Consider the following 19,894-nt stretch of genomic DNA (forward strand, 5'->3'; position numbering starts at 1 on the left):
GGAAGGGCTTGGCTTCCAGCTCTGCTGCAAAGAAGTCAATTTCTTTCAGAACTTGTGAACCAACAATAAAAAGTAGCTACCTTGTCAGCAGTGTTAGTCTTCTGCAGAGAAGCAATAACCTCTTCGGCAGCAGCCAGATTCTGTTCTAATTTCTGCAACTTTGCTTCCTGGAAGAAACTTTATTTTAGTTATGGAAAAAGCCCTCAATTACCTCTTATGTACATTTAGTATAAACGTAACACTAGGAATAACGCAAGAGAGACAGCTGTACTGCTTAATATGCTGGAGGGGCTAAAAGGTATCATAGTAGTTAAAAAGCAACTGTGATTCCTGAGACTTGAAAGCACTGAATTTGTTTTGCTATTAAACTTTAAACAGTTAGTTTAATAAAAGTTCTATTGCCATTAATATACAGGGAATCCAAGAAAACCCAATTGTCAAAATGTGCTTCTATACCTGCTGCTCACATCGTGTCACCATTTCAGAGGACTGTTTTTCCAGCTGTACATTTTCAAGTACTTTCAAGAGTTCTCTAGAAGAGAAGGAATATTCTTCTTGTAAGAGACTTAATCAAAACATAAGAAAAGACAGCTTGAACAAGGAACTGACTATGTAGGTTGGCCTTGGGTCCCATTTAGTTCTAAAGGTTCTTTCACTACCAGCTGATTAAAGCTATTAAAAAAAAATAATGGTTCAGCTTGCAGCCATACATTGCAGCTGATGCTAGACCTTTCACATACAAAAGAACATTTTTATAATGAAACTGTTCATTAAAAATAATTAAAAAGAAGTAGTGCTGTCTTTAGTGGGTAAAGACACTGACTAAAAATTCATCAAGTAATCATCGCTATACTGCCTGGGGACAAAAATCTCTAACAAGCTTTTCTGAATGGGTGTTTTCAGGTGAACTGAAGGTGTTATTGTTGCCTCATCTGTTTCTTATTGTTTTCTCTTTTTAGAAAGAGAACGGATATCTTAGATACTAAAACATTTTTCTCTTTATATCAAGAGATAGATAATGGCAGTTACAAAATACATGAAGAGATACACCATGCATAGTGATTTCAGAGATTTAAAGAACTCACCAGTCTTTGGGCCAAATTCATTCCTGGCAGTTAACTCAGAGGTGAATATTTTCCACAACAATGCATTTAGAAGATTTGCATTTTTATTTTTGGAAAAAGAAATGTATTTCATAGCAAGAACTACGAAAAAAATGAAGCTTAGCATAGAATGAAACCATTGACTTCAATTAGAAATCAAACCCACAACACCACTCACTTTGAATTATTTTCTTTGTCTTCTTGTAATTGCATTGTTAGTTTTTGATTACGTCCTTTTTCTGTTTCCAAAAGTTCTAAAAGATTCTAAAACACATAATATAATTTTTTATAACATTCTGTTTGAAGTGTATTGATAAAAATATTTTAAACTCTTCTGTTAAGAGGCATTTGGATATTGGTACCAACATATATATAATAATAATATATTTATAAAAAAATAATTTAAAACCAAAAGATTAGAAAGGAGGAAGAAAAAATAAAACAACACTCAAAATGCTACATAAAGCATACACAAAACAGAAACAAAGAGTTCTTGAACCTTGTCCTGAATAATTCTAAAGGTAAACTCTAGTGCATGCTGACAAGTCAGCAATTCTAGTGCCAACCACCTCAGTTGTCATTTGAGAGATAGCAGACCTATGGTTAGATAAGTCTTAAATAATTTAGGATCCTAAGGGGCACAAATTAACACAATTTTCAATTTAGGTTTTAATTTTTTTCAGTTGTAATACTATACAGTGTTATTTTTGAAAAGGAATGTATAGTTTCCAGTCTGTCAGTTATTTCTTTAAATGCCAAAAGAGAGACCTTGAAACAAGTATGCTGATCAGGTAGCCAGCATACAACACAGAAAGGAGGCAAAAGCATTTACAAAAGCCCTTGAGCAGCCTTGTTGCTGTGTTCTGCAATCACTGAAGTCTGTGAAAGGTTTTCAAAGAAAGCAGCAACTAAATGGCAGGACAGTGATCTAACACCAAGAAATAATAAATCACTATGACAAGACCATTATTGCCAATGTATAAAAGCACCAACTTTCAAATATTTCAGAGATGCCACTTTTAGCCAGAATTGAAATCTAAACCCTCCAGGGTATTCCTCCCAATATTCATCTCAAAAGCAATGCCCAATTTCTTTATCAACTAGCCCATCTTAATCAAGACCTGTCAAATGATAATGATTTCTTTGGTAGACAACAGAAATTTAGCATAATGTGATTTGATGTCTTCTTATAACCAATGGTTTTCAAGAGTTGTCTGGAAAATTAAATAAACTTCTGGAAGTAACACCTTCAGATAGGACCACTATCAAAATAGTGAATTTTTTTGGCGCAACATTGGTAATGTCATTTTAATGAGACGAGTTACATAATTTGATTAAATGAGAGGTGCGATTATACTGTGTAACAGGTTTGGCTTTCTTACATGAATCTCGGTTTTCAGTGCTTCACTTTCTTGTTTGTTGTCTTCAAGCTGTTGCTTCAGCTGATCAGTTTCAAACTTCATTACTTCCTGTAAATTGTCATAGTCATCCTGCAGACTTGTTTTTCCTTCAAGAATCTTTTCATGTTCTAGCCTTCATTAAAAAATTTTTTTGACATTATTAGAAAACAAGAATTTGTACTGGACAATAAAAATAATTATATTTTAAAAGCTATAAATAATCTACAGAGTGTTTTATAAAAAATGGATGTCATGTCAAGACTTACAGGCTTTGGTTATGTTATTTTTATCACAACTCCCAAAATATTAAGTGACACCTCAAGTGTTTTAAGCAGGGCTTTGGAGTGGAGCCCGGAGCTGGAGTGCGGACCAGTAGGTTTTTGCCTGGAGCTGGAGCAGAGCAATTCAAAAATTTGATTGCTCCAAATCCCTGGTTTTTAGCGGCATTGGTGGAAATGGTGGGAGAGAGGCTGTGATGTTTTGGACGTACAGCTATTGCTGCTTTCCTCTAAAAAGAGCAAAGATTTACACCCTTAAGGGGAGGGATAGCTCAGTGGTTCGAGCATTGGCCTGCTAAACCTAGGGTTGTGAGTTCAATCCTTGAGGGGGCCACTTAGTGATCTGGGGCAAAAATCAGTACTTGGTCCTGCTAGTGAAGGCAGGGGGCTGGACTCGATGACCTTTTAAGGTCCCTTCCAGTTCTAGGAGATAGGTTTTAAGTGATACTTCAGTCACCATCAGTCATTGTTTATCTGCTGATGGTAGTGATTAACATATTAACACATGTTTATTCAGTTACATTCTCTCTTACCCATGTATAGATTATTTGTCTCACAAGAGCTTTCTGCATATTATATAGCTTGATTTGTTTTCTTTTAAACTGTTAGCTTGAGGAATATTTAGGTCACTTAATACTTATTAAGGTTAAAAGTAAAGAATTAGAGGGGCTGTGCACCTGCTGACAAAGGTTACGAAACATAAAACGAATACGGAGCTGGTAAATTGGTATTTACTAGAGCACCTCTAAAAGGGTCAGTTTCTTAATATTTAATTAGGCACAATAGTGAAACCATGTCATCAGTTTTGATGCATGGTTCTCCGTCTTCAATATATTGCTTAGAAGATGTCACATGCCACATAAGATGTAATCCCAATAGGATGCAATAATGCAGTCAAGACCACTTGTCATCTTGGTTAATGGAAAAGATTTCCCATGCACTGAAATTGTGTTACTTTAGTGCAAATGTGCCTGTTTAATATCACTTGCTATTGAATGATAAATAAAATCTTACCAGTTTCCTGCTCCTAATAGCACTTAATGTCAATTATAGCATGTAGTACAGAAAGATTTTCAATCCTGAATTGCCAACCTTTGAACAAACTGATTTTAAATGTATGTTTTCATTTTAGTTATATGGATTCTTCGATGCACACAACAATGTGAAGCAGTGACATCATAGGCAAACTAGAGTGAGGCTTTTAATTTTAGCATTAAAGAATTGAAAAAAAAAACAGGCTTCCTCAGCAAATTCACTCTACTTAAGGGAGGTCAGAATACTGACTGGAAAAATCACATGTACAGTAGAACCTCAAAGATACGAACACCAGAGTTATGGACTGACCGGTCAATGGGACACCATGTGAAACTGGAAGTAACCAATCAGGCAGCAGCAGAGACAAATAAATAAATAAAAGAAAAAGGAAAAAAAAGCAATACTGTACTGTGCCTGTATTGCATCTTAAAGGTAGGCACATTTGGGCTGCCTGTCCCTCCCCCTCCCCCACGAGGGGCAGCCACTTACAGCAAGATGCTGGGGCTGCCAGACACACACACACACACACACACACACACACACACACACACGACAAGCTTGCAGACTCAGGCCAGCACTCAGTAGGGAGCTCAGCAGCTGCTGAAGCCTGGCCTGGAGTGTCAGCTGCTGAGCCTGAATTGCACTTTGTTCAGAGTTACGAACATTTGAGAGTTACAGACTGGAAGTAACCAATCAGGCAGCAGCAGAGACAAATAAATAAATAAAAGAAATTTATTCCCATTCCCAAGGTGTCCGTAATTCTGAGATTCTACTGCAATGGAAAAATGCTATGGGCACAAATGTTGAAATTAAGGAGGCTTCCCTGTAGTCTCTGTTAATTTCACCACCTTTTTTCCCTATCTTCTAAATATACAGGAAATAGTTGAGCCTGTAAAAGCAGTGTGTGTATGTACCAAAAAATACAGTGGTTAACTTGAGCTCTGCTTTATAGGAATGATTATTTACAATGAAAGTTAGCACATATTAGCATAGAATTAAGAATCTGGATGCACTCTCATGTGGAAGGCTTAGAAACTTCCACTAAGAAGGAACTGACCACATACCTAACATTATCCAGTTGGAGTTGTACATCCATATGTCTCATAGAGAGTTGACTCATTTCCTTCTCTTGATTTTCTCTGAAGGTGTTATACTCCATCTTTACAACAGACAGCTCCTTGTCTGCAGACTGCAGGACAATGCGTAAGTCATGGACTTCACTTTTTAATACTGTCAAAAACATGCAGAAACGTATGAAGTTTTGTTAATTTATAAAAATGCTCACTTGCAGATGCAATATCAGGGATGTTGAAAAATCTTATGTGAAAATTAAACAAAACTACATACAACTCTCAGTAAAAATGGCCATTTCCTCAAAAAACTGTGGGGAAAAAAACTTAAGGAGAAAAAAAAAAAGAGGTAAAGAAGGGTCAGTGAAGTACTGATTTGTAGAAAAAGTGTATACAGAATCAAAAGGATGCTAGGAGGGGGGCATGTAATTGTTAGTCAGAATTGTAAACTAAATGCATGTTAACCCAATTTAATTTTATAGGCAGTGTAATCTTCAGAGTAGATTTAGAACTTGCTTATTGTTTAAGTGTTCTCACATTTTACTGTATTTTGTATTTTAAAAAGTCATCTTAAGTAGGTTCACCTGTTTACCACACTTGTGAGTTTTAAATATTCTAAGCTAATCATGTATGAGAAGTATGGAAAAAGAAAAGTCCAACAGCTTCTATATTAGTTGTTTCAGGAAAATGAGTTCAAACATTACTATATTTCTAGGTTTCAGAGTAGCAGCCGTGTTAGTCTGTATCCGCAAAAAGAACAGGAGTACTTGTGGCACCTTAGAGACTAACAAATTTATTAGAGCATAAGTTTTCGTGGACTACAGCCCACTTCTATATGCATCCGAAGAAGTGGGCTGTAGTCCACGAAAGCTTATGCTCTAATAAATTTGTTAGTCTCTAAGGTGCCACAAGTACTCCTGTTCTTTTTACTATATTTCTAGTTCTCTAACCAATCTAACTGGAAATGTTAAAAATATATAGGTATGCTAGGTCTATGCTCTCAGAATATAATGCAGGCATTCTAGTAGATAGACACCAGTGGGAGTTAAGACAAGTGAAGACATTTTTTAAAAACTTAATATGATAGAAGGGAACAAATAAGGAGGAAGGTTAAAACTTGCTCCTGAATCTGGGACTGTAGTTTGGTAGAATGATCGTGCGCCCTTTTCCTTTTTATTATTTTAAATTATTTTAACCTTTTAAAACAATATTCCATATTCACTTAGGATGAATCGTCTCCTTCCATTGTCTATAACTGGAGATCCTGTGATATAGAGGAGGTCAGAGTAGATGATCTGGCGGCCTTTTCTGGCCTTAAACTCTATGACCAACTATGCAGGTTGATCAAGAGTGGACAGAAAAAATTACTCATAGGACAGAATATTTATATATATATATATATATATATATATATATATATCATTACACAACCAAAGCAGTTATTCAGTATTTGTCATAGTAGCTTCAAAACATTAAACCTCTTGAGAAATTCACAGCATTTCAGTGCTACACAGACTTACTATCAGTCTTGCTTTGAGTGTCTTGAAGTTGTGTTTTGAGAAATGTTATCTGTCCAAGAAGCTCCTGCTGTTCTTTATTCCAGTCACTTCTTTCTGATGAGAATAGCTTTAGAAGAGAAATAAAATTTAAAAATGGAAGGGGAGTATAAGAGCATATAAATCATAGTTGAAATAACAGAAATATTTTTATGTGTTGTGTATTTTCCAGCTCTATGTAAAATGCATTTCTCTGTATGCTGAGAAAGTTATTTTGGATATTTATAATCAAACCAATCACGAGTCCTGAACATTCAAGTGTGTTATGGTTGTGAATAGCTTAGTAAACTGGAAGCCCATAGAGCAAGAAGAACTATTGAGGTAATTGAGGAAGCAAACTGAGATAAAAAAGGACCTATCAGCCTCACTTTAAGTACCCTTCACCTGACAATTTTGAACTTCATATCTGCTCCCAAGCTGAAGTAATGGAAGCATGGGGGAAGAATGATGCTCTTCTCTGTCAATCCCATCTTCCCTTTGCCACACTCATCTTTTCTACTCTTCCACTACAACTCCCACTATACCACAAAGAGAGCAAGTTATCTACTTTATGGCATTACCCTAAAATCTATTCCTTAATTTTACTGTGAGATCACCATTTATAAGCTCTGCCTATCAACAAAAGTGAATTGTATAACTCAGTGGAATAATTCCTCACACCTAAATTGCGTATTTTGTCTTCAGTGAACTTTACAATCTTCTCGAACCCTTAATGAAATAGATAACCACTTTCGGGAGGTAAGGGGGCTGAAGAGATTAAGTGACTTAACTCAGTCACAGATGGGGGTGCTGTATCGTATGTGTTACACAGTGCATTGTGCATATATTGCAGAAAAATATTCCACACAACTGTTTTAGTTTTGGTTAGCTAGGCTGGGTAGATCCACAAATAGAAAAAAGAAAGAAAGCGGACCTGTAAACTTTATATATAGTAATGATACTTTTGTTTGTTCACAGCTAGAACTAGGTGTATTTTTAGCACTGCAAAGTTTTAGGGAAAATATTTTTTAAGCCAACTGGTAATTTACCACACATCATGAAATTGGGCAAAAAACACCACCAGTAGATATCTTGGGTGCCTCGCCATTTATACTTTTCCTCTATGATCAAGCAGCTTTAAATATTTCAAAATATTTAGAAAGCATCGATGCTGGCTGTTGTCTAGCTGGTCTTTCTGCTCAGTTCTGGTGTTATAATTTGAGCAGTTTTGCCTCTTAAAATTCTAAGTAATTCACTAAAGATGGGCCAGAAAATAGTTGAGAAATGTGATTGATATTCACATCTTTTGTATATACTCTCTCACGAAAAACTGATTTATACAGCTACCTCACCTCCTGCATTTGTGCAGAATGATGCTCCAGTTTATCAATATGTTGCTGAAGTTTGATATTCTTACTTTCTTCCTCATCCAGCTTGATTTGAAGAGTGCTCAGTTGTTCCTGTACCATGGCAGACATGCATAATTAGAAAGCTTCTCTTTCAGTTATTTTCATATGGCATATGGTCAGACCTTCTGTGTACACCAAATACAAAAATCTTGACTATTTTAAGTCTTTATGGCTTGAAGCAAGGACATTCAGAAAGATAACTATTGGTTTATCAGTACCACAGATCTCTGGGAAATCCCTCAAAGCAAAATACAAACATGGGACCCAATCCTGCAAACATGCACATTCTTAACTTTAAGTATGTGTGTGTATAAGTTTAAATGGAGGGACCTGATCCATCAAATTGCTCTTCAGAATAGACAAAAATGGATTAGCGATTTCTGGGAATATCTGTGAGATATATGAAACGTTTGAGGGCAGCTCAGCAAGGAGTTCTGTTATATACAAGTTTTCGTATTAATGAAAATAGAGCCACATTATCAAGATTATCTCAGAAACTTTGCTTTGCTCTTCTATGGCAAAAGCATCTCTTTTCAGGAAATTTAAAAGAAGGATAAAAGGACTGAGGTTTTACACAGTTTTAAACAGGTTCTCAAATAATGCAGTCTCTTCTACCTTTGAACTAATCCACAGTTTTGAATGATGGTGGCCCCTCTTCCTGAGTATCCCTGTGATTGAACAGTTTGGTTTGAGTATTCAGGTTTAAATGCCCTGGAGCGTGCCATTTCTGCTAAACTAAGACTTCTCACGAAATATAAATGAATAATATGTAGATAGAGAAAATGCCTAACAAGTTTGAATTAAAATACCCAACTCTCTTAGTGGAGTTTACACTGGAAATGCTAAAGGTGCGTCAGTACAGCATAGCATGCTACTAGGCATTACAATAATTTACTAAAATATTTATTAAACATTTACTTTGGTTTTATAAGTGAATTGTTAGATTAAAACCAAAGTTATTTTTGGTGAAAAGATGATATTACTCAATGGACTATCAAAACATGCTTTTGTAAAAAAAACAAAAACAAAAAAAACCCCAATTACATATGCACTTCCACTCTTATTCTGAAGATTTACCTGCACCATTCTGAGCTCCTCAGCAATGGCCTCATAAGCTTGTTCATTCATCTCCGGAGGAACTGGCTCATTGAAAATATTATCCACCACCTCCCCAGAACTATGAATATCCATGGAATCACAGACAAAGATTTCAGGGCTTATTCGTGGCACCAGACGAGACCTTAGTTGGTAAGCCTTTGTTGGAGTAGTCATGCTCTGTTGCAGAAATTATGAAGGAAGCATTAGTTTAAATATAAAATAGCCACAGATTATAGTTAAGGCTAAGATTTTGTCACAGATATTTAAGGTAAAAATCATGGACAGGTCACAGGCTTCCATGAATTTTTCTTTATTGCCCATGACCTGTCCCTGACTTTAACTAAAAATATCCATGACAAAATGGGGAGCCGCTGGGCAGCTGTGGGGGCCGACTGGGAGCTTTGGGACCCCCCACCACCAGGGCCGGCTCCAGGGTTTTGGCCGCCCCAAGCAGCCAAAAAAAAAGCCGCGATTGCGATCTGCGGCAGCAATTCGACGGAAGGTCCTTCACTCTGAGCGGGAGTGAGGGACCGTCCGTTGAATTGCCGCCGAATAGCTGGACCTGCTGCCCCTCTCCGGAGTGGCCGCCCCAAGCACCTGCTTGCCAAGCTGGTGCCTGGAGCCGGCCCTGCCCACCACCATGGGGGCTTGGAGCTCCAGGGTCCTCCTCCACCCCATGACTTGGAGCTGTGGGGTCCCCTTCCGCCTGTGGCAGAGAGGAGCTGCGGGGTCCCCCCCGCCACTAGGGAGATCTGGGGGCCTCAAGTGGCAGGGGTACCTCACAGCTCCTGGCCACTGCAGGTGGCGGTGGGACCCTGCAGCTTCCAGCCGCCTGAAGTCATGGAGGTTTTTGGAAGTCACGGAATCCATTACTTCCGTGACAAAATCGTAGCCTTAATTATAGTGCAACATATTTCATAATTCTATAAACAAAATACAGGATAAAGTAAAACGGTCAAAGCTGGTCAATTATATTCCACACAACTGCATGTTTTTTCTGATTTGCAATTCAGTTACAAGCAGTAGTGCATCAGGAAGTATTTCAGAACAAAAGGTAGAAATGAAGATACCACTTTAATCATATAGTGAGCTTATATACTGAAAAACTTGTCAGGCAAAGTATGTTACACTCTAATTTTTACTAAAGAAATCTTTTGTTTCATCCAACTCAGATGTAACTATATACTGCTGTATTTACAACCTCTCATTAACAGATTCCTGTACCTTAATAGTTTCTCTGTGCATTTTATTCAGTTGAGAGACTTCATGACGTTTGTGTGCCTTGGTTGCCTCCAAAATATTTTCAAGATGCTGGTTTGCTTTCTGAAGGGACTGAAGTTCTGACTCAATTTCCAGATGCCTTTTCCTGTTTAGACACAAGAATTAGATAATGTTTTCACCCTTCAGCTCAGAGAGAGCCTACTACAAAGCCCAAAAGTCATCATGCACTCTATCATCATTAGTCTGACAGTAAGGTGCTGTGTAACTATCATACTGAAAAACAATTCCAGACACTTTCATCCAAGCCATCAAAATATTTCAATTTTGAGACTATGCTATTTATAGGATCAGTGGACCCCATTAAAAGAGCTAATAAAAGCGGCTTTGTGATCACATAATTAACAAAATACATGCACAGTTAAACACAGCCTTAAAATGGAAAAATCACTTCCTCCTTTACCCAGCAACACCTGAGTTCAGAGCTTTTTGTTTCCTCTAAAGAGCAGATCACATCACCCATACCAAAACTTCAATCAGAAACCTGAACTGAAGCTTGACAAGATTAATAAAAACCTCTAAACATTCTTTTCAAGTATTGGTAAAATAACATTCTTAAGTATTTATTTTAACAAGTCAAAGTAATTTATTAAAGGTAAGTAGAAATTTGGGAAGATCTTTCACTGTGTAATATTTAGTAGTTTTGTGTTGCAGTAGTGAGATAGCGGACATCATTCACATCAAGAGTCTCGTGCAAGCATGGATTATTTGTGTAACTGTTTAGTGTTATCACCATCCACTTCCCATTCTGATCTCAGAGTCAATAACAAAACTTCATAAGTATCAATGGGAGCAGGATCTCAGTTTATTGCTGCTCAGGACAGAGTGGAAACTGGTGTCCAATGTATTTGCTAAACCATTAAGTTTGTAGGTAAAACTATTTAAGCTTTAATATATGGGTTTTTTAAATGTAAGTTCCTTCATGGCGCCTCTCCCCTGCCCATATTCTCCACCTAGCACATTGGAGGGAGGGATGCTCGGGGCTTCTGCCCTGCAGCGGGGTGGTGGGGCTAGGGACTTCTGCCCAAGGGGGAGGGTGGTCTAGGGGCTTCAGCCCTGCGGGAGGCATCTGCCCGGATTCAGGGCAAAATCATGAAAAAGTAAAACACAATGGGTTCAGCTCTCCATTTGTAGCCAAGTGGACTTCTACTATACAGATCATGATTTAGGGAGACTGCATACCATAAAGATCTGCTCTGCAGGGACTCCCTACATCCTAATGTGAAGAAGCAGGAGCAGGGTAAGTGGATCTCCAGCTATACAAGACTAATGTGATGTTTGTAAACTGCTGCTCAATGGACTGTGATGATATGGGGAGGATTATGTTTTCCCTTTCTCCCCTCACTCTGGCTCTCTCTAGAAGACAAATTTACTTGGGCTGTATTCTGGGTCCAGGATTTGACCATTAAAGAATATTAATCCATGTCTATTCTAGCAAAATATATTTTGCAGAAGATTATTAGTTTAAAACATTTCTACATTGTTTCCTCTCACTTGGTTAGCTCTTTAAATTCTTCATATTCTTGTTTTGAACTTTCCAGTTCACTCTGAGTATGCAGCAGGCGTGCTTTCAACCTTTCAAAAGACACCAACGAATTGCTTTCTGTTGATGTAGTGGTGGAATACAATTGATGACCTAAGAAACAAACAAAGATATTCTCTGATATCATCCTGAACAATTCAAAATCATAATAAGCTCTATCAACAAAATAAGAATAATTTTTTGAACAGTCCAGCAACTCAGACTAAGCCAACTGGACACTAACAATAGTCCACATGAACATAAGCACTATGTAATTATTTTTTTTATTTGTATTTCTGTAACACCTAGTCAGGAAGCACAATCCCACTGTGTTAGGTGCTGTGCAAACAGAGAAGAGAAAGACAGTTCCTGCTCCAAAGAGCTTACAACCTAAACATAAAAAAGAGACAACAGATGGATACACTCAGACTAATGGGGAAGAACAGGGAAACAGTTAGACAACATTGGCCAGTATGATAGACAATGGTTGCAGCACACCAGTGGTTTAACCATTCTCAAATTTTTTTGCATCACAAAAAAGGATGAAATAGAAAATGAATACGTATTGCCAACTACTACACAGTATTATCACATGCCCTGAAGAAGGCCCCTTTTAAAGAATGTTTTAAACACTACCATGTGGTAGATTAAATTGATGAAAAGTTTAAAAATTAAAATACAAGTTTTTCAAAAATGTTTCACATTGAGATGTGTGCATTTTGTATTATGTTTAGACAAACAGATTGCTTATGCAACCAACATCTTAAGTTTTTCATTTTAAAAATATGTTAAAATATGAATTTAATAAAGAAGAATGTTAAACCATCAAATTCCACCAGAAGCACTGCCACTTAAAATATTTTAAGTGCTAAAGAAAATACTTAGAGTTTCTCAAAAATACACTAATTATTACATTTTAAAATGAGTATTAGCTTATGAAAGGAATATGTCATAGTGTATTTTTACCTCCATTATTTTTCTCTGTGGCTGAAGCCTCCAAGAAAGCTTTTTCTAGTTCTGCAATGGTCTGAACATCAAGTTCTTGAGCCCTTTTCACTGACTGTAAGGAACGAAGTCGTTTGTTCTCCTCTCTGAGGCTGTGATTCTCCATGGCATACTTAGCAATTCGTGGATGTTGTTCCATCTATGCATATGTGACATGCGGATATTTGTTAAAGTGTTGCAAAAAAGCAAAGTAGTTTACAAAAAAGGCTATTTCACGGAGGAGTCAGTATATAGGGCTGCCAGTCTGTCACCTTTCAAAAGCATTAAATTGTAGAGGAAAAGAAAAAGAGGGCTTCCCTAAACCATGGAGGACTTTTCAGATTTCTTAAAGAGCTGACAAACTGGTTTTATTACTTCACTGGAATTTACTCTCAAAATGTGTATACATGAGTAAGTAATGATTGAAGAATTACCGTATATACTTGTTCATTAGCCCGTTCATTTATAAGCCGACCCCACAAGATGGAGAAGTAAAAATAGCAAAAACTTTATGACCTTTTCATAAGCCGATCCTATATTTCAAGGGCTGGAAAACTTTGGCTCCCAGCCAGTCAGGGTAAGCCGCTGGCGGGTCGGGACGTTTTGTTTACCTGGAGTGTTCACAGGCATGGAGACCCTCAGCTCCCAAGGGCCGCGATTTGCCGTTCCCAGACAATGGGAACGCGGGAAGTGACGCACCACTTCCTGCAGCTCCCATTGGCTGGGACCGGCGAACTGCGGCCACTGGGAGCTGAGGGGCTCCATTCCTGCAGACACTCCAGGTAAACAAAACGACAATGTATTAGATATTCAATTCAATGATTCCATAGAGTTTAAAAACATCAAATTTTGGTGTAGACCCGTTTATAAGCCGACCCCCACTCTTTGATATGTCACTTTTTTACCAAAAATATTCGGCTTATAAACGATTATATACGGTAATCAGTAAATTTCATTTTTAAACGTTCTGTAGTATTGCAGTAATCCTGATCATTACATATGAGCTTCTTCCTCTAGAAACATTAAGATTACAATTTAGCCTAGAATATGTAGGCTCAACTACAGAATTATTAAAGTAGTCTGTCTTTCTGTCCTATTTTTAACACAGGGCTGAGTTTCCTAACTCCAGCTATAAGAGTTTTCCTTAACATAAGGAAGTCTATCAGTGATTTAAACCAAATAGCATTAAGTACAGTAATTTCATAGTTTAGAGAACTAGGTAGATTGTGCTCATGATACCTTTGAACTAAATACCAACAGTGATTAAAGGTCAATTGTTTCGTTATCTTTAAACAGTAAAAAAGCTCTCTCTTTTTGTGTTGTTCATTAGCTTCATCAGATTGTTTTGGAATGGAACAATAAGTAAAAATATTTACCTGTTCTCTCAGTGTCCGCAATTCCTCTCTCAGTTCATTGATGAGATCATCCTGCTCTTTGGGCACTAAACTGCCACGAGCCTCTTTGTGTAATCTCTCCAGGCGAACTATATGGTCCTCCCGGAATTTAACTATCATTTTATTGGACTGAATGAATTTTTCCTTTTTGCCACAAAGATCTTCTAGTTGAGCAACTTTTTCTAACAAAGTCTTAAAACAATAAATACTGATTTAGTAGTTGGGGGGGAAAAAGGACAATGGCAATCTCCAAATAGATGTATTCATCACAAACTTAAACAAGTTATACCATACTACCTATAATAATATTTTATGTACAAAATTAAAACATTTTATTATCACATTCATATTTTTGTAAGTGAAACTGACCTTGTGACTTTAAAAAAAAATCAACTCACTATGGGGCACAATCTGATTAATAATCAAAAGTTTCCTATGTTTTTTCTTTATGAAACTTGGACATTACCTTAAAAATTCAAAATTCTACTAGTTTATAATCTCTCCTTCCAGTAACTACACTTTGCTGTCTTTGTAAACATATTTTTTTATTTAACAAAGCAGGACAATCTCAACTATAGTGGAGCTTCAGTAGGTTTACTCATCCTTAGCTTTAATCAAAAAATAAGCAGGATATGCTAGAGACAACGCAGTGAATTCTTACCTTCTTTTCACTTTCAGATTTCTCCAAGAACAGCATTGCCTCAAGAAAGCAGTTCATGTAATTTGTATTTTCCTGACCTTGTCCAAGAGCAGCTTAATAGAAAGTTAAAGAATGAAACACCATATTTATTAAAATACAAATTATTTAAATTGTCTTTCATGTTTAACAACCATATTTATAGTGTTTCCAACACTTCATTTTTCCCAGAATAATATATTGAACATATGTATGGGCATATTTACATTACAGTTCTAGAACACCCTCTAATGATACTATTAGGGTCTGTCAATTTATGATACACAAAACTTTACTCACTCAATTAAAGTTGGCATACAAAGTTGTACCTAACGAGTAAAGGGGTTTTGAATTTAGCTTTTTTTTTAAAATTCATGTGTTCAGCTAAGGAAGTATGGAAAATATAGCATTAGTTTCAGATTTTTTTTAGCATTTTATAACATGAATTTGACATTAATATTACATTCTGTGCATAGTACACTTTATTATTATAGATATTTATGGGATACTAATCACCATAATATCTAAAGGGCAAAATAACTATCCCATTATGATTAAAGCTGAGTGAATAATTGATTTTTCAGTTTGGGGGCAGAACCAAATAAGGTGAAAATATTCCGGTTTGACTCAAACAATTTTTTAAACAATCTTTTCTTCAAATAAAAAAAAAAAAACAAAGATTTTGTTTCAAATTAACCAGAATGTTTCAAGGTAATTCAAAATGATTTTTTTCCCCAGTTTTTCAATTAGTTTCAAGTTAAGGCAAAACATTTTGATCAATTTGAAACAATCTTTTTTGCGTTTCTCATTTCATTTTGGCCATTTCAGGTGTTTTCATCCTTGTGTGTGTTGTTTTTTTAAATTGGACAAATTTAAAATCAAAATGCCATTTCAAACTGAAAACATGTCAACATGAAAAACTTGAAGCAAATGGCTTTTTTCAACTGAAGCTATTTGTCAAATTTGACTAATAGTTTCAGACCCACCCAAAAAATCAATTCATCAAAAAAATTTCTAGTTAATATATATATTTTCGAATGCCATTGTGTTTTACAAACTGATAATGATACTCCATATCTTTATTTCTACAGCTGAAAATGTGTGCCAAGAATCTTAATTGTTCAGACTACGTCTACTGTGTCAGTTTTCAGACAAGATTTTTCTTTTTTTAAAACGTATATGATGATATTTTAAATCTGTTAAAAATTATCCTTTAGTTTTTCCAGATTCCAAGCTATTGTAATGGATGTAATATGAAATTGTTGAGATTTCTGCCTATATCTAGACATGATAGCATGAGTGACTGATTTAATATCGCAGGTTAACCATTATCACATATTATTTTTATGATTTAAACTCTAATCCTGTGCGTAGCAGCAGATGTGTGATTTTTTTTTCTTGCAAAAAACTGAGCAAGGATGTTTTATATTAGCCAAGTCTTTTAACTGCAGTAACTCCTGGTGCTGGATTGAAATCCCTTGTGTCTTGGGAAGATCAGGCCACAATTGGTATAGGAACACAATAAGAGAATTACAAGCCCAAGATTGCTACCATAGTAATAAAATACTTTGGGGCAGCATATTTCAGCCAGGGAACTACGCTTAGTGGAAAGCTGTATCAGGATCTGTGCAGCAGATACAACAGTTCAGTGAAAAGCTACAAGTTTGAAGAGTAATAAAAATCCCATTAACTTTATTCTCTACTGTATTGTATATAAGACTCGCTTTTTATTTTCATTCCCACAAAATATTTTTTCCTAGAATTACATTCAGAAATGAACAAAACTGGAGTAAAAGGAAGCCAGAATCAACAGGTTTGTGCAATAAACTTGTCTAATGAGAAAAAACAGAACCCCTCCACATTGACCATCATAAATAAACGTTTTGGTTTATCTTAAGGGCTTGATTTCTAGCACTTTTATGAACTAAATGTCTAGAATTTTCTTCCAGCTTCAACAGCAAAAGTCAAACTATAATAGAAGTTTTGCCTAACGCACACAGTATGGTAAGAGTAAAACGAAAACAAAATGATCATTAGGTTAACACAGGTTCCTGCAAAATTAGACACATTTGCTATTATAGTTGTGTAAAATAGTATGTTGTGCCTACGCAAAATGCAATCCTTAAGGCATACAAACTATGTGATGCTATTTGTTCACCAAGTCAATATTAGAACAGTTTAAAATCTCCTTTTTGCTCTAGAATGCAGGAGCTTTCTATTCTTTTGTTTCTCCTACCTCTTGAAATAGAAATATCCTGAGTAGACTGCCCTAAAGTAAGTTGAGCAAGCTGCTCTTTCAATTTCTTCACTTCAGCTTGGAGCTGGCTCACATTCCCTTGGGTGTCTTCGTTTATCACAGCCTTTTGTAGGAATTTTGAAAGAAAATATTAAAAGCAATGAATAAAATATTTAAGATTACATTTTTTATATGAAGTAACATCAGAAACAATCTATTCTCAAGGTAATTAGAATCAAATATTGGAAAGTAGTAGATGATTAGCTGTACGGGCAGTTAATCATTTTAAAAGAGAAGAGTCTTTGGAAACAGGACAGAGCTCAATTTCTTTTTCGAATATCTTCAACTTCAATAGTTTCTTAATATCTGAAAATCATGGACACTTGAAAATTTAGTCTACAGTTTGCTGAATTAGAATTTAATCCTGAAAATTTTAGGCTGAACAAAGGCAAACAGCATATAACAGACTACATAGCTGCAAAATCAGAAGCCAAAATACCTTCAAACTCACTCAAGATGCAGAAAGAACTTAAAAGTTACCATACATTTAAACAGGTAATGGAATGTTGCTTAGATCCAAAATTTAGGTAGGAAAAACAGAGTATTACAAAGCTTTAAAATAATCATGAAAGCATTTAATTAAAGCTTTGTTTGAATTTACACATTTCCATGGAATGCTGCAGATTCAAAGAACAAATAACACATGAAAAACAAATGAGTGTAAATAGTATGTTTCCATTGTCCATGCTGAATAAAGTATAGAGGATAAACTGCAGAAATAGTGAAAAGTTAATTCAATTTTTTTTTAAATAGTTTTAGTTATTCTAAACCAGGGGTGGGCAAACTTTTTGGGCCGAGGGCCACATCTGGGTGGGGAAATTGTATGCAGAGCCGGGGCAGGGGGTTAGGGTGCGGGAGGGGGTGTGGTGTGCAGGAAGGGGCTCAGGGCCAGGGATTGGGGCAGAGGAGGGGTGCAGGGTATATGAGGGGGCTCCAGGAAGGGGGTTGGGGTGCAGGAGGGGTTCAGGGTGTACAAGGGGGATCAGGGCAGGGAGTTGGGGTGCAGGAGGGGTGTGGGGTGCGGCAGGGGGTTGGGGTGCATGGGGGCAGGGGGCAGCAGGGGGCTTAGGGCAGGGAGTTGGGGGCAGGAGGGGTTCGAGCTCCGGCCCGGCACCGCTTACCTAAAGCAGCTCCGGGGCAGGCTCCCTGCCTGCCTGTCCTGTCCCCAGTGCCGCCAGGAAGTGCTTGCCACGCCTCCAGGTACCTCCCCAGAAGCTGCCATTGGCCGCGGTTTCCCCATTCCCGGCCAATGGGAGCTGCGGGGGGCAGTGCTTGGATGGAAGGGCAACGCATGCGGAGCCCTCTGCCCCCCACCTGGGGGCCGCTTCTGAGAGCGGTGCTGGGCCCGCGGCGCCACGGGGGCAATCCCGCAGGCTGGATTCAAAGTCCTGAGGGGCCGGACTTGCCCACCCCTGTTCTAAACCCAAGCAAGCAAATTTGTTTTTTCAATATGATTTTCATTTGAGTTAACCATAGAAAACAAAAATGTTTCTTAAAATGAATTGGTTCACATATAAATGACAAAATATTGTATTTGTTTAAGTCATGATAGTAAAGATATTAAATAATTTTTTACCTTGTTTTTAATCAACTTTGCTCGTTGAGCAAAATTAAGGGTGGACAGAGTTTCACCAAAACATCTAGATCCAGGATGAACATTTGCAATTATGCATGTTTTTGCATTACCTCCAAGAGAATCCTGTTTGAAAAATATGAAAATATGCTTAGGTTGAAGGGTTTTGGTTTTTGCTAGAAATTAATACTTCTTTCACAAGTTGTCTGGTATGTAATTTTAGACTAGAATGGGTTTACTTGTAAAATCTCTACATTCCTTTGTGAAGCTTTATTTCAAAGCTGGTTATGAAAGGAGGACATAACCTTAAATATAAATAAGAGTTTAGTTTCAAGAACCTTAATCTTGTTATATTGTGAAGGGATTTGTAATTAAATGAGGATCATTTCAGAAATTTAGAACTGGGCAGTGTGCTATCATTGGCAAAAGGAGACTCAGGAAATCTGTAATGAGATATCAAATTTTTCACTTTAGAACTCTGGTCAATAGCAATTGAAAGTTATTACCACCTTGAAGGCCAGCCATTTGGCTACCTATGTGAAATATGTTGATTACCTGGCTCCATTTTCTACTGGATAAGCATCATTATCACAAAAAATATCACTCACATAGACACTTGATAGTCTTAGCAGACAGGCTGGAAACTGACTGATCAAAGAGACAACTAACTTCTTATGCTCTAATAAATTTGTTAGTCTCTAAGGTGCCACAAGTACTCCTGTTCTTCTTTTTGCGGATACAGACTAACACGGCTGTTACTCTGTAACTTCTCACTGTTAGATATAGATCTTTAGAAACATCAGTATTATTTGTTGAGTGCCAGCGGTGCACTTATATCTGTACAGAATAGAATAGCTAAGGTATCACCTAAGGCACTTACAATCTAAGACCCCAGTCCTGCAAGAAGACTCACAAACTTCAATGGTGTTCTGTTTGGGGGTAAGGATCTGTTGTTGTGGATCTCTTTATAAGAGTGGGGTACAAGAAAACAATGGACACAGACAGAATTTCAACTTTTTATACTTATATGAATGAGAGAGAGATAGAAATTCTTAAAACAGAGGATTAAGACCAACCGATTGCATGGAAAAAGTGTTTGGAGAAGGAATGGGTAGAATGCTGTCATAGTGGAATAGGGAACAAATGCCTTTGACATCACTAATACTACCATGGATTGTAACCAAACTTGGTATTTGAGGTCAAAGAATGATGCATTCTGGTTAGTGATGGTATTCAACAGAGA

General features: G+C 36.9%; 1 protein-coding gene across 1 annotated transcript in view; it reads right to left on the minus strand.

Annotated features, from left to right (window-relative positions):
* KIF15 (kinesin family member 15) overlaps nt 1–19,894 on the minus strand; it is a 49,447-nt gene that overhangs the window by 18,153 nt on the left and 11,400 nt on the right. The window contains exons 10-24 of the mRNA XM_008171104.4: nt 18,655–18,777; nt 17,019–17,142; nt 14,768–14,859; nt 14,089–14,298; nt 12,695–12,872; nt 11,701–11,842; nt 10,153–10,294; nt 8,908–9,105; nt 7,774–7,881; nt 6,407–6,512; nt 4,881–5,046; nt 2,486–2,636; nt 1,282–1,367; nt 457–532; nt 81–167 (exon numbers count right to left, since the gene is read on the minus strand). Of these exons, the coding sequence (XP_008169326.3) occupies nt 81–167; nt 457–532; nt 1,282–1,367; nt 2,486–2,636; nt 4,881–5,046; nt 6,407–6,512; nt 7,774–7,881; nt 8,908–9,105; nt 10,153–10,294; nt 11,701–11,842; nt 12,695–12,872; nt 14,089–14,298; nt 14,768–14,859; nt 17,019–17,142; nt 18,655–18,777 (1,989 nt within the window). The remainder of the gene's footprint in view (nt 1–80; nt 168–456; nt 533–1,281; nt 1,368–2,485; nt 2,637–4,880; nt 5,047–6,406; nt 6,513–7,773; nt 7,882–8,907; nt 9,106–10,152; nt 10,295–11,700; nt 11,843–12,694; nt 12,873–14,088; nt 14,299–14,767; nt 14,860–17,018; nt 17,143–18,654; nt 18,778–19,894) is intronic.

Source organism: Chrysemys picta, chromosome 2 (genome assembly GCF_011386835.1).
Source record: "Chrysemys picta bellii isolate R12L10 chromosome 2, ASM1138683v2, whole genome shotgun sequence".
Classification (NCBI taxonomy): Eukaryota; Metazoa; Chordata; order Testudines; family Emydidae; genus Chrysemys; species Chrysemys picta.